This window comes from Neodiprion pinetum, chromosome 4 (genome assembly GCF_021155775.2).
Source record: "Neodiprion pinetum isolate iyNeoPine1 chromosome 4, iyNeoPine1.2, whole genome shotgun sequence".
Classification (NCBI taxonomy): Eukaryota; Metazoa; Arthropoda; class Insecta; order Hymenoptera; family Diprionidae; genus Neodiprion; species Neodiprion pinetum.
The window spans coordinates 200874-216612 of record NC_060235.2 but is presented as its reverse complement, the minus strand read 5'-3'; the positions used below and the strand labels follow the sequence as shown (position 1 = coordinate 216612).

Here is a 15739-nt window from a genome sequence, read left to right as displayed (position 1 = left end):
AAACATAACACGAGAGAGAATTAGCCACGATATGGCCGTTATCGCTTGTTTCCTCCTCGGGCGTTTCTCGCATCTCGCGTCTCCGTTAAACCTCAGGTTCTATAAACGGTATTTCTTATCGACGTCCGATTCAGCGGATATTAAAATTATAAACAAAAGACGGTGGTGTGCGCTGCTCAATGCAAAATATCCAGGGAGAGACAAGGAGAGACGTTTGTCTTCATCTTTCGTTGACCTCCGCAGAATTTTATACATTTTTACGAAGGTCGCGATACGCACAGGCCATCGCATTTGCTCTGCTGTAACGCAGCTGAACCAACACTTTGAATTAGCAAAGCTACATCTAGTCCATTAAATTTCCAATAATTTTAAATTCAATGACAATGAGTCCCACGCTCGACCGCCATGTATGTATACGTATTATTCAGCAAGCACAAGCCGACGGATATTGAAGGATTCTGCTACAAAGCAAAATGCTTGCAACTTGGCAAAATCAACATTTTCGTGGAAGTTGAGGATGAGCCGGAGTGTTTATTAACGGTCGAATCAACGCTCTGCAGGTTTATTGTTTACGTATCTCCTCTTTTTAAAGTTCGCGCACAGCCGAACCTGACCGTGGCCAGACAAACCGAATTCACACGCACAGAATCGGAAAATCGCTCATCGTCGGTACGTGCAAAAATCGAGCATTCCGTACCATCTGGGCCTTGTAAGCAGGCCAGTTCAATCGCATAATCCCATCGATCAATTGGATTGTTGTTGATCTGAGCCGGGGAGTCCCAAACGACCTCCATGCTTCTGGTTCCCATGGTGAATAAATTCCTCGAGAAGTCTCGGGGTGCGATTCTTTGACCGTGGTTTACTTCCTCACCTCGGCGATGACCCCGAAACAAATATTATCAGGGCCACTGGTCGCAGGGTTCGTTGCAAAGCACGCACTACACCACCCCGGAAAATAAAGTGGGCACAAACTCGCGCGAACAGATCGTACGGTTATCGCCGCACCACTGCCAGAGATCCTCGGACTCCGAACCCGGTACGCCAACAATTTCCCTCTCCAAAATCCCTTTCTCTCTCTCTCTCTCTCTCTCTCTCTCTCAATCTCTGGAACGATCAGCAGCAGCTCAGGTAGGCAGAAAGGTGCCATGCTGGCCCAGTTGGAAGGACGGTGTGTACCGAGCTCCTTTCCCTCGGTTCATGCAAACCTCCAGCGTACCTACCCAGGTAGTTTCGCACGTATTTGTTCGCCTCAGGCCCTTAAATCGCGGATGCGTTTAACTATCCCAAGTGTCCCTGCAATTACCGCCCATCTACGAAATTAACTGTATAGGTCAGGGATTTGGAATTTTCCGACGTAATACTCAAGACGTAGAAATATATAAGCTGCACGTGCAGTCCGTAACGTAAATACGAACACAAGGCTCGATCGGTTTGGTCGAGTATATACAAAGTCTAGAAGTTTGCGAATAAAATGCCACCGTTGTCTATGCCCGTTTTCGCGAACGATGAACTTTGAATTTTGCTTCTATCGTTCGTGCCCCAGGACTTGTCGAAATGGCAAGGGAGGGGGACATTTTAATTCCGAGCTATTGCCTTGTTTAAGCCTCAAAGTTCTAGTGTACGCACAGAGGCAGAGGCGAGTGCATGTGTCGATTCGTGCCTGTAACGCAAAATTATGCAACTCCGTTAGCCGTATATGTATAGCCGCACGTAATTCCAATCGCGCGCGCGCTCCTCCTGCAGGTAATCACAAGTTACAAGTCAGAGCCGGGCGGCGGTACAGCGATCGGAGAGCAACGTGAAATATCGATGGTTATAAACTTCTGGTAATATTGCACGATGGAAGTTAAATGTCGGATGTCGAGTGTGGCCGTAGGAAACGATCCGATTCTTTTGACTTGTGCAAAAATCAATTATCTCACACTTCCAGCAGCGTGGAAATGGTGCTAGGAAAACGTATGTATATACGAACGATCAGTGCGTGCTCGGCTGTATAAGGAAGTCGTAAGTCGATCAGCGACGAGCGAGCCACAGTGGCAGCCAATTATTTTTGCAATTAAATGTACGCAAAGTTGTCGCGGCTAACTAGCTGACCCGATAGTGCGGCAGCTTTCTTCTCCTCACACGGCTCTACGGCTAAATATCTACTTGTGCCGATCCGTTCGTTTATTATGCCTACCCGTCGCACCCCTGCAGCTGAAAACCATCTCAAGATTTACTCAGAGTTCGCGAAATCACTTTCTATCAGCACGTGCGGATACGCAGACTGTCGATACCAGGATGCACGACATGCTGCACAAGTTTATAACTCGCGTCCGCGGCCTCTGTGACCATACATCACGAGCGAGAAAGAATCGTGCAGTTGGGTTTCTTTGCATCGTGATTTTTAACCAACATTTATAGGTATCTACACGAATAATTTGCATTCTCCTGGAATAACAAGCTCATAAGAGATACGGTGCAAATTGCAAGTTCGTCCTGCATGGGTCGTGTTGCTCGTCGTTGTAACATTAGGGTTATTCTTATTCAGGGTTTTGACGGATTTTTTCAGATTTTCACCTCGACTTCAACAATAAGATAGTCCGCATTGTGATCAAAGTTTCTTACGGAAATAACATGGGAAAAACTATGTTTTTTCAGTATGTATTTTATTATAAAACTATCTTAGGAGTTGAGGTAAAAATGTGAAAAAAATTAATAAATTGTTATGAGTTACTTGAAGTTGATTTGGTGGTGGGGCGGAAAAACATTCGTCAACACCCTAAGTAAGCACCACCCTGCTGTAACATGCAGCATCGTACAAATGACTCGCGAGCTGCGACAGGTATGATTTGATTTGACGTGAGGAATTTTGCGGTTGTACAAACAATAGAAATATGAAAATTAGATATTTGCAGCCCATCTGGATTCTCATCTATTGTCTCGGCTAGGCTCCAGCTAGGAGAAGCCGCGGCGGCGTGCGCATTTCTCGGTGGCATTGTGCGAATAAGGCGAACGAATACCTTTTCACTTCCACTTCAACTTCCACTTCCATTTTCATTCGTCGCTCGGTTTGTTTATCGCGATAGATTTCTTAATAACCACTCGTTCGGTAATTATCACCACACTTTTTTACCCGCGCTGTAAAACGTCGAGCGTATAATACGGCGATATAATCCCGATACAACGTTATAAGGCCCGTTGACTTCGACTCGCTTCGAGCGTGTATTAACGATTTCCGGCTTTGAGCGAAATGAGAAGAAGAATATGCATTATCGTACATACCAGCAGCGTGAGACTCAAACTACCTTGAGAACTGTTTAATGCTCATTATGAACGTGATTCGACCCGCTGGGTATACATGTACGTAGACTTTCGTAATTCACTACTTGATTCAACTTGACTTATAATAGCGGCCAGGCTTTTTCAGCACGCGTAATGCGAGTAAACCCAATCAAGTTTTCTGAAATAAAATACCGTATTATTCCGTGCGCGCCTTGAAGTATAAGTACGCTGCACCTGTAATTCCGTGACCTGAATCTTTACGAAATCTGCGATAATTCCTCGGTTACTTAGGTGGGTGTAAAGAAATTCACGATAAAAAAATACAGAAAAATCGTAAACCGAATCGCTCGGGTTAAGTACATATGGTTGGACAGTGAACACTTACAAATACCTAACAGCGGTGATAAGCAATTTAACCTACCTTCAGCGACGCGTTATACAAATTGGATGAATCGAGGAAGTCGACGCCGTGGTCAATCGAAAGGCGGAAACGTCAGTTGTACGAGTAGCTGAACGATGCACTGACGTCTGCAGCGTGCATGCACCAGGGTGATCCACGTACCTGATGTCCCGTTGGATTAAAAAGGGATTACCGCTTTTTTGATTGAATGTATCGCGCGCTTGTTCGTAGTGAAATAAATCAGATGTGATCACCCAACACGTTTTATTCTCAATCAGCCGTAGACAACGGTCCAGAGGAAACATTAACACCCTGTATACGTGAGTCTGTCCAAACGGTAGGAGCTTCGGTAAATTAGGTGTGAGCTGTCGATGGGTCGGATTATCCTCGTCAAGGGTGCAATTTGAGCAATATTGCTACAAGTCTTGGAAATTTGGCTTTGGTGCCTCGCCGGGCGCATCTGCCCTAAGCACCGATATTTCTCTCATTGTCAGATTGTAGCTACAATTTAGAGTCCGGCTAAGAGTGTCGGCCCTGTGTGGAAATGGGGAAATTCTCGAATCCCGTGTGCGCACTGTTAAAAATTTTTGTTGTAAATATGTATACTGAACGTGTACACAGGAACGGTTGTATGTATTTTTAGTCATAGTTAAGAACTGTCTAGTAAAATATCTTGATTTGGTTCGGAAATATTCGAGAAATGATAGGAGAATTGAAACGAAATATAAAGTAATACCATTCCTTAATCGGCCTTTGTACATTTACAAATTCAAAGGGGCCAGTGCCAATAATAATACCTATAACATTTGAAAATGCATAAAGTTGAAATATAGAAAAATTGAAATTTACTAGGGCCAAAAGTATACAAAGCCAAAATATAGAATTGGAAGGATGAGAATATGTACAGTGAGCGAAGACATGGAATTGTCCGAAATTTTTCCAAGATTTTCTATACTTTCCTATATTACGGATTTCTATATTTGAAAATATCGTAAAAAAAATTGTCGCGATTTTTAAAATTCTATATCAAGATTCTTTTATTTTTTAATCTTACCACATTTTTACCCCCACTTTTTTGTTGTACCTTCGAGACCCATTTCACTAGAATGTTCCAGTAACTACTAAGGTTATTGACATGCTTAGGTCCTAATTATTGACCCTTTTATTTTCCAAAATTATAAACTGACGGGACAAATAGTGAATTTGTCGGCGACTAAAACCAATTGTCAGAGAGTCGGACACTGAAAATTCATTTTCATTTTTACGTAATTTTAGAACCAAAGATCAAACAGATACAATCGAAAAAGGTTAAAAATTGCGACAGGGTCAATAACTGGTACGCTCACCTTACACTCGTTACATAAGAGCCCCGATCGTGAATCAGAATTTTCACATTGCCGTCGACGCAGTCCGCATCTTCGAACTTCCTAAATTCAATTATCAATCCTTCAGCGTTGTTTCCCCGATCGGCGCAGGGAAGAAGAGCGAAAAAAACGTTGTTGCGCGTTGTTTCGCGCGATATGCCGGAAGCGTCGTTTCCCGCGGCGTGATGCGGCGATGACTGTGGCATCGATTTCCTCTTAATTCGCTTCCGCGTTGATCGGATCCGAGTGGGATCGAGCAGCGTACGGCTGCGGCGTGCAAATACCGCCGACACAGTTATACAATCTGTACACCGACGTCCATCGGGTGCATTACACGGTTACTTGAACGCGAGAATTTCCATCACGCTCGACGCGATGCCCGATGATACCGCGAAGGAAGCTACCACCACCGCCTCTCGCCGAGCGTCGATGATCTGTCTTTACCGTCGTATCTTCCTTCGCGGCGAAGCCAGGAGGAACCACCGCAGCCGGACACGCCGCGAGAGCAGGCGGGGGCTGCTGCTTTCTCTGCGGGGAAGAAATTCGATCTCTTGACCCAAGTCACGGTTCACATCGTTTCGCCGCTGCAGCCTCTGCGTAATTTACACACGCCTGTAAACACGCACCCACACCACATAGCTAAAGCTGTGTCGCATGCGCTTAGTTAATGAATGTTTTTTTCAAACTGCTCGTCAATCCGACAAACCCGCAACGTGGCTGTAGAAACCTTGGAAAATTTTCCCCCCTGCGACTGAAACCTGGCGGTTCATTCGATTCAAATATTATAACGTTAGACTAGTTAATCAACCTGATCGATTCGTAATGAGAGATTTTTTCTTGACATCCAAGGCGAATCATAAAAAATGATTTACACCTACGGATGTTTTTTATCATTGACCTTGGATAGCAAGGAAAAATAATCTCTCAAATATTATAATGTGACTTCGTTGATTTCAGCAAACGTTTAACCAATCAATTCCGCTCGCCTGCCTGATGCGAGTGAAAAAAATTTGATCCGATATTCATGACTTGCGTATGCCCCACGATGAGAAAACAATGGCCTTGCGCATCCGGCGGAAATAGAAACGCCGCAAGTTGGCACAGGTGGCTTCGTTGGACGCGGTGTGTATAATATGATGTATACAGCGCATGCTGGTACAAGCAGACGGAATAGAAGTTGAAAGGTTGCGAATGTGGCACCAGCAGCCAGCAATTCCCAGCCATCTTGACGTGCAAACGTCGAGCGGTTGTAACGGACGGCGTTTGTGTTTCTAATGTGTTATATACGCGCTGCTTGAGGGGAGCGTTCATTAATAACGTGAGCCCCAAAAGGGGGGAGGGGCGTCCCGCAAAATCTCACCAAATATCATTTACAGGGAGCGCGGATCAATGAAAATCTCACGTCAACTTGTTAATTAAGAGAATGTACATTATAATAACAGCAAACATTTTGTATTACAAAATCAAACCCGGGCATAGGAAACATTAAATATTAGGTATTCATTGGTACCAAGCAAACAATTATAGGGTAAGTCCCACCACGTCTTACAGAATTTCACGACGGGGGAGGACGGGGGTCCAAATTGAAAATAAAAAAAAAAAAAAAAATAAAAAAATACCTCGCGTAATTAATGGACACCCCCTTACAGATTCCTGATTCGGTCGCGAGCGAGCGGGATGAATGAGCGTTATACACGATGGCAAAGATTGAGGGCCCTCCCTACTATTGTCGAAAGAAGAAGTGGCCGTACGGGAAAGTGAAACGCGGACCGCCCGGCCCGGCCGGATGGGGCCGTGGTTCCTTGCGTGTTCTCCCGGGGCGGTATGTTATTGGCGGGGCAAGCCACCTGCCGTGCTCTATCTTGTTGTCTTTATAGAGTATAAGGCATATTTTATACCCCCAGGCAAGTATGCGGATACGGTATTGTCAAACGAACCTGTTTCCCGCCGTTAGACGATCGTTTCTTCCAGTAAAAGCGATGCCAAGTGACTTCAGCGTTTCAGTCAAAGTCAGAAAATTTCAAAACGTACTCTCGACGAGCTTCAAGTCTCTTCAGGATTTCAATATCTCGTATAATTTACCGCACGATTTAGACAACTGGATTTGCACGTTTTCTACGTTATCTCAACATTCGATGAATTCTAGAGCTGAATTTACCTACGCGGTTTCCCGCGTCGGTGCTTCTTCAATTCAAGGAAAATTCAAAGGGAACGAATGGCAAACAAACAATATCTCGTCCTCTCGTCTGTGGGATACTCTATAGTGTACAAGGTAAGTGGGATAATATGAAATTGGAACTGCACGCGTCCGCGCAAAGAAGAAGCACGGAATATCGAACTAACCGCCTCCGGTCCGCACAAACACTGCAGGCGCACGATGTGAAATTATAAGGAAATTATCGTCGGGGGATATTATGATAATAACTGTATAGATTGTATAGAAGGCATCGTACGTACAATAATAGGCAGATGAACTAAAAAGCGAACAACTCCGAGCTCCAGTTGAGGAAGCGGTTGGACAGGATCTCCTCTGATCGGCGCGGCGTACTGTCACGATTACGATGAAACCACGATGAGTATTGACCGAGACTGTTCAATCTTACTTTTCGCGGCCAGCATTCATCCGTAAATCATTGCAGAGTAAAGAGGTTGAAGCTGGTAACGTTTCTTTAACGATGCTTGTTCAGGAAGAATCGATACTCGGACCCTCAGGATTTTCGGAAATTCAGCTAGTAAATAACAACAAAGAAAACGTCTTCATATTTTGAAAAGTCAACTCCTTGAAGGTCGTTCGGAAATTGTACAATAACTGTTTTTTCCACGACGTTTCGTTACGTTAACGTTGAATGCACCTTACAAACAAATGCAGAATTTTTAATTGAGCAGTCAAAAGCGGTGATGACGAAGGACAGCCTCTCCACGATCCTTATGACAGATGAAATAAAGTCTTCTCGTGTAAAAAACGTACCCTGAGTCGAACTTTTCAATATATACGCAAGTATATAGGTAAATATATTATCTCTGTACAGCGTTGATTCTCCGTTAACATTCAAACTTTTTCATAACTAATTCAATCCGCCGTTTTGAACATCGCCGTAGTTCCTTCGTAAGCTACGAAAATAAATGTAAATTTTTTTTCAATTTATGCCAATTTGCGGGTATAACGACCTCTTCCTCCACGCATCCAAGCCGTCGCATACAGTGTACACATACCATACACACACGCATTATAGAACCGTCGACAAGTTTTATTACGTGGTTGAATTTACTATCCTATCTAGGAGAAATTTTTTATATTCTTTCACTCTTATTTATTTTCTTTACTCTTCTTTTTTTTCTCTACTCTCCGCCAACTCAACGCGCGGGTGTCCATTCTCTCGACCATCGTAGGTCACCGCACCTCCATTCATTTAAGAAAGTTAATGAATTTAGATCAAATCATACGGCATGTGGCGTGCGCTCCGCTCGTGTATCTACCAATTATAATCATGTCGTTTGCGCTGTTTGCGCTGTTCGTGCACTTCGGGCTATTTATTTTGTACATGGAAGAGCACGGGAATCCCACGATTCTTATTGAGTCGGTATACGGTGTATACAATGTATCTATACGATGTGTACGAGGTATGAGGAGATATGCGCGTTTCTCCGAAGGGCAAAAATGCATATTATTTGCATAATGGGTGTGAATATACTTGCGTCTCATTGTCAGAATAAGGAGACACTTTTACTCCATATACATATTATACTTACACGCAGTTTGGAAAAACAATTTTATATTATTAAGAGAATTTACCCTGACCGGTCAAGCGATAATCGATATTACATCTTCGGATCCGTCTGCAGCGGAAAAAAACAAATTGGCAAAGAGAACGTCATTCGTACACTCCGACGTTTTAAAATTATTTCAGCGTTATATCACGTAAACGCTATAACCGCGTATTCTACTACAATTGTACGAAGGGCTCAACTCGATTCCAAAAGTTTGAACCCGATTTATATCGTATCTGCTTAGATTGAAAAGACCGTCGCGGCGTCGCGAAGTTGAACATCGGAACGGTTTGAACAAACGATATATATTATTGTGTACATTGATCGTTCCACGCTTTCTGACCGCCGGAGCAACGGTCCGTACAAGTAAAACCACAGCCGATTAAAATCATTCATGTCAAGTCGGCGCGATACGTTATAGGTATGCTGGCCTAGCTGTCTAAGAATTGAGAGCAGGATAATGGGAGACATTTACAAGCGGAAGAATATCATTTTACCCCCGTAAATGGCGCGTCTGCGTACCTGAGCTCTATCGATACCGGAAGTCCCCGAATTACGGAATCGCATAATTCCGCTAAATTGTTGAGGTCTGCTTGTGCACAGGTTAGGAAAACCCTACCTCGTGACGTGCGAACCGCATACCCGACTGAACGCTAATTGATCGATAATGGGCCAGCCGCTTAACCACTTGACAGCCGTAATTGGAAACGACTAATCTTACAATTAATCTCGTCTCGTCTCGAACCTTGAGTTCTTCCGTGTAACTATACCTACATCGTGTATAATTGCAATTTTCATCAAGATCGACAGATCGACAATTGTAAAAAGAAAAAATCGCCGACGCTCCCAGACTGGCAAATTTCGTGCAAGGAGAATATGAGATTTCAGTCTGCGCGAAGTCCGGTGGGGAAGTGGCTCGAGGTTCACCTGCGACACCTGAGACGAAGAGTCAGCTAGCGACGTCTGAGAACATGTGATATTTCCATGTATATTGTAGACGTGCGGACGTGCTTACATACGATGTACCGACACAGCGTACATTCTGTTTCTTGGACGATCTAGGATTGTGCGGGATATCGTACCTTGTAAGAACTTATGCGAAACACAATGGAATTACACGGTATACGGCCGTGAATGGCTCGAGTTCCCATGTTACATACATACATATCGCGTATCTCCAGACTTCTGTAACGCAAACCATAGCGACAAACGAAAATTGAAACTTTTTTTTCCCTCCTTGCATGCAGTACAATACAACGTAAACCGAAAGAAACACTCGTTTTCATCGTCGATCCGATAACGCGGAGCTGTTGATAAACCGTTCGAGTGAAAAATATTTATTTTTTTTCTCCAACACTTTCGCAGCAACGAATTCTTCCGTCAATTCCGTTGTTGCACGCTTACCGTTGTCCAATCATTCCGTAGGTATGCTATCCAGGCATAGCACGAGGCTTGCAGTTGTCATCTGCTCTCCAACCGATCGTAGGCACTCCCCTGATTCCCCGTTTCATTCGCTCCCTTCCCTGTTCGTGGCACCCGTTAACTTTCCGGTCCATGTTTATGACGGAACTTTTGTTTCCGCTGTTGTAGTTGTACGTCGAAGGTAGGAGGTACAGCGTCCTGGTTGGCATTGGCCAAGTGCATCGGTGCGATCGATAAGGGTGTCGAGGAAAGTCGAGGAGGGTGCTGCCTATACTGACGCTGATACGAACCTCCTCGAGTTTGCATCAACTCCGCTAATAGGTTGATGCATAGGCATATATTTCCCAATTTTCCAGAAATGTTTTGCAGGTTTTGTTGTTTTATCCGGAGCGCTCGAAACTTCCAGTCGAATAAGCATCGTTATCTGCGGTATTCACAATTCTATCCAACTGCGCGCAATACAGCCGCACGGTGCACTAACTGATCGATCACAAGGCGTCGCAAATTGATTCCTTTTTCACAAAAACTTATTCGAAAACTATTTTCTTCGCCTGCAGATCATAAGCGCTCGAACCCCCGAAACCGCAACTCTTGACAATCCCGGACCGGAAACCTTACCGGGTCAAAAGCCGTCGCTACCTAGCTTACACTGTTATCATAGGTATGGGTATAGTTGTTTTCCACGCATCGCTTACTCCACGCACACGCAGCCGGACTGTTCATCTACCATCCACCGTACGCAAGACCGCGGAATATGAACATGAATTATGAAAATTGGGACAAATCAATAGGCTTCTCTGTTATTGCCGACTGCCAATTATTAGAGATACGTCCGTTTGTCTGCTGTTGCTCGATTCTTTCGTGAAAGGGATATACCTATATAGGTAGGTATACATGCAATACAGTTGAATTCATTTTGGGATCCTGAATGCAGCGTGTGACGCAAGCGATCCGTCACTAAACCGTATACGTGAAGCCTGTGTATAATAATTATCATTGTATCATGTTATAACTATGTGTCTGTCTTGTATCACACGTCGTTACATGAACCGTGCGGTGTGGACTTGAACTCGGTTTCCACGTGGTGAAACACCAACACACCCACGTCGCCGAAGCTCTGAAGGTGACGATCCGTCAGATTGTACCCTGCAATCCTCGTTTGAACAGCGATACGAATCGCGCGAGGAGCCAAGTCCGGCATCCTGTGCCCGGATCAACCTCGCGCATCGGCAAAAGACGCACGCGTCAAGGTCTGTCCGTGGATATGTCGAGTGAAAGCAAGAGGATTGAATAATTGCCGTGAGCGCATTGATATGCGACGATCAGGTATCAATGACGCGGTGTACCTAATTCTAAAAGACGTACGATAGGCCAATTCTTTGCGATTTCGAGAGCGGCGTCTTCGCAGGCGATTTGGTAAGCGCGGGTCAATGCATAAAGTGAGAAATTTACCCTGCAGCATGTTGTGATCGGCCTCCTCGTCGGTGAGGCAGCGAACCCCGCCGATCGACGAGACGACGCTGCTCATCGTTGAGGTGGCTGGTGGCGGTTCCCCGTCAACAAGCAGATCGATATACGCGGCCCGGTGAGCCCGGCGACTCGGATCCGCTTCCGAATCCTTCTTTTTCCTCCTCCTCCCGAACAACCCCACCTGCCACAGGGGCCGCGCAGCTGCACCTTCACTCGCGAGCAGGCACTTTCACTATCTACCGCGCGAACGAAGAAGAGGAAGCTTCGGCCTTAGCTGCGGACCCGCGGGGCAGGCGGAGGATGCCGCCGATCACCGGACGCGCGAAGCGGGCGATATACGCCGTCGACGACGGACTACCGTTGAAACACTGCTGCGACGACGACGACGGCGACGGCGGGCGTCGCGACGCTGACTAAAGCGCTCGCTCACGTTCGTCGGTGCAGGAACAACGGCCGCACGTCGCTCTGCCCCGAGCACCGAAAGCGCATGACTCAATACTGCCCCGACCTCGCGATTCGCGATCAATACCGAACCCCTCGGACACGCCGACGTCGCGGCGGTTGCGCCGCTCTAGCGTCATTGGTTCGCGCTTACGCCAACCTTGGCCGGCTGACCACACACCGCACGAATCCACTGCGCCGATGCCCGAACAATGTCGTGGGGGAGCCACTCGACGCCGCGGGATTGCAAATTACGTTGCAATTTTTTAACCATGCAGCGAAAGATTGCCGGCTCGCTACCGAATCAGGCAGGATAAACGTCGAGCAGCTATTCCGTTTACGACGTCCACGTAATAGAATGCAAACGGTGTTTCGAACGTTTCGCAATTTTGACAAAAAATTCCTGTACTTTTTTAAACATTTGCACCAATTTCATAATACTGTCATATACTTGACGATTGTTGTTACGTGATTGGGTGTATCTGCTGCTCCGAGTCCCGCTCAGCGACCCGTCGCGTCGTGTGATAATCGTGGAATGATCTCTCGAGCTGAGCGCTCCGATCTTCGGTTTGGTCGCTTCGATTGCTGGTGGCGCCCTCTGCGCGCGAGACAGATTTGTCGCGCGTTCGCCACATTTCGTCAGTGTATTTATGCATGTACCTATGTCATGCGTGCGTAGTTTTATCCTGGCATGTTCATCGAGGCAACCCCGAACTTTGAATGCGAGTACTTGAGTGACACGGGCATCTTTGCGTTCTGTTACTCAGAACAGCTACCCGTTGCGCATTGCGTTCGCTCCTTGTACCGTGCCTTGGAGTTCAATTGCCCCTCAGGGAACTACCCCTGCCGTCTCGGGCGTACATTCTTTTCATGTTCCGAGTTGCCTGAATCAGTAATTGACTCGTAGATATAACAGTCCCACGTCCCACGACCCGCGTCGCGATACAGTCGATAACAATGGTGATTTTTTCGAGAATATCGTCACATTTTTTTTTTCTTCTATTATTGATTTTCCACCAGACCATTAGTCGAATTAATTTTCTCGACGACAAAATATTGACTCCTTGATCGAAGAAACCCTCCATCCATCATGCATGCAGATCGAATGATTCTTTCAAATCGACTGAATTGTAAGATCATATTCTCTGACCAACTTCCATAAGACACGCCAAGTGAACGTGAAGCCGGAGTATAGTTTTAATTTCCCGGGATCTACGGAGGCCGCGAATTTAGTAATATTTCTCGGCACATTTATCGCGAAGCATGCTTGGCTACCAACAACCTGAACATAAACCGCCTCTCACCGGCCTTACACCGACACTTTGGCGATCGTAATACCTATGGACGAATGTGCATACCTATAAGTATGTACTATGGCGGTATACGAAATCTTTGGCAGCGACCGTGTATCAATTTGACCTAGACTTCCTTATAATTATAACAGCTACCGTACACCAATGACCAAACAGTTGGCTTCCACCTTGTGAGATGTACAAAAATGGACTTGGCAAACTGCGGCAATCTCGAAAAAAAGGAAAACAGGGCCGTACCTTTTACTACGTTCGCAAAACGAAAGCATGCTGTAGCCGCAAGAAGACGCGACTGGTAGAATCAGCATGAAAATCAGAATCGTTCACCTTTTAGGACAGCGTTATAGGTTACTTTAGGGCGCGGTTCACATTACTGTACGTCAGCGGGGATTGGAAGGCTCAACAAGCCTTCAAAACGTTATCAACTCGTGGAATACGCTCCTCGGTGAGATGAGGATTTATCATCAGGCTTTCGAAATGGTAAACGCACGATTGGTGTACAAACGACAGATACTGTTTTCCTCAAGTGACGTACATTATTTGGAAATTCGTCCCGTCGCGTGTCTCCGATGAAATTTTCTCACATCGAAAACTATTATTATCCGAGGTCTGTAAAGGGAGTTGGCGTAAGAATTGCACACACCATAATCTATAACCGAGCTCGTCATTGATTTTGTAAAACGCCAAAGTTCATCCATATTTCGAAATCTTCAGAATTAACGGACAAGGGGCGCTTCCTGTCTCATCCTACTTATTCAGTTATTCGGACACGTATGAAACGTTTGTTTCTCTACATTCGGTAACTGCGGGACACAACGATTCTTGGCCGCCGATCGTCGGGATCGTTTGTACGCACCATTCATCGATACCGCACTGGTCCTGATATTACAAAAAAACGTAACGAACGAAAAACCGTTGCCGTTGCTAGTGGAAGAGCCAATGGAATGAATTGTGATTCAATGCGAAAGAAAGGACGGCTAACGATTGAATTTGGAATGTCGCGGGCGCGGCTCTGCCATCCGGTTAAATACGCCGTTGGGAGCTCGTACAACGTTGAATAACGTAGGTGAATACATTATACATATCGTTATTATACATTCAGGGCAGGACGCTGTCTATCTCTTTCCCATGTACTCGGCCGACATCAACCGTTTGTTCGAACACAACGTAGGACCATCCCGCGCACGCAATGAAAAGCAAAATTGCCGGAGGCGACAATCGGTTGAGACAATTTGGCACCGGTGTCTATGAATTATTCCAGCATCTTTACCATCAGGTATTGTAGTATCTTCTTATTCTTAATTATACGGTTTACACACTTTTGGAACGTTTGGTATCGTACGTATAATATACAACATGCTATCATACTGTTTTCATCGTTGCAGGGGCGACCTTTCGGCACGCAACACACACGCGCACAAGCTGTGCCGTGTAAAAAATGTGTATACGCCTACGGTTGTGTATACCATCCTTGACCACTGATCAAAACAACATCGAGCTTTGTGCCGCTATAGGCGTATAATCTCGACGTTCCATCTGCGCACCGCTCTCACATTTCTATCGAAAATATCATATAGCTCACGGCGATTGCTGTTCTAATTCATATTGTACAGCTATATCGTATCACTCTCCGTCGCGGCAACATGCTGCGAGTGCCGAATCTCGATTCTCATTTCACCTGTTCAACCGAACAACCGATCTAAGTACGATCCGATCGAGAGGCCGACTGTTAGATAGATATTGGAAATTATTTACGCAAATTGCGTGTACCTATATAAAAACGCACAACGCTTTTTCAAATACTCTTTTTATCCCCTCCTAATTGTCTTCCAAACCACGATATAATAATTATGATAAGTCAGCAGAAAGTGAAGGCGAGAGAGGGGGAAAGAAAGTCCAGAATAAGAGCGGTCTCGATTTCAGTTCGCGAACGTCCAGAATGATAGAACCAACGTCTTAATAGTCATGGGCTCACCCGTCTTTGTCCAACAGTCGGTGCACTCCTGGCACAGCATGGACCACTCGGTCTTGAGGTCGTTGAAACTGGCCATCCTCGCGGCCTCCGATTGGCCAAAGGTTGCCCTTGTTCCGATACCACCTGTGAGTATCAATGTGTAGCTGCAGGGCGCAACAACCAGAGGACACCGAGACAGGTTCGAGCGGCACGATTTTCCGACAACCTTGTCGCGTTCCGAAGCAAAATCGAAAGCCTCGACCACGTGGAAAACGGGAAAGGCAGTAACGCACGCTCCGGCTCCGATCAGACTCCGTGTCACGACACGCATTTATTATGGAAGCCG

At 45.6% G+C, this 15739-nt stretch overlaps 1 protein-coding gene and 1 long non-coding RNA gene across 9 annotated transcripts in view; one reads left to right on the top strand and one right to left on the bottom strand.

The window, feature by feature from the left end:
- Positions 1-15739, bottom strand: part of centrocortin (cerebellar degeneration-related protein 2-like) — a 26433-nt gene extending 10694 nt beyond the window's left edge. For 2 of the 7 annotated variants that reach the window (XM_046621603.2, XM_046621608.2), the window contains exon 1: positions 11671-12193. In XM_046621603.2, the coding sequence (XP_046477559.1) occupies positions 11671-11746 (76 nt within the window). In that variant the 5' untranslated portion in view covers positions 11747-12193. Of the gene's footprint in view, positions 1-697; positions 995-3685; positions 4242-5010; positions 5557-7485; positions 7758-10200; positions 10225-11670; positions 12194-15414 lie in introns of those variants that run through there. The other 5 variants (XM_046621604.2, XM_046621601.1, XM_046621606.1 and 2 more) reach the window with 5 other exon arrangements.
- Positions 12808-15215, top strand: LOC124216740 (uncharacterized). Of its 2 annotated transcripts, none has more exons than XR_006882688.2 (3): positions 12808-13493; positions 13574-14715; positions 14825-15215. It is a non-coding gene; the product is annotated as an uncharacterized lncRNA (long non-coding RNA). The 2 variants fall into 2 exon arrangements; XR_006882689.2 differs by having other exon boundaries at positions 12808-14046; positions 14154-14715.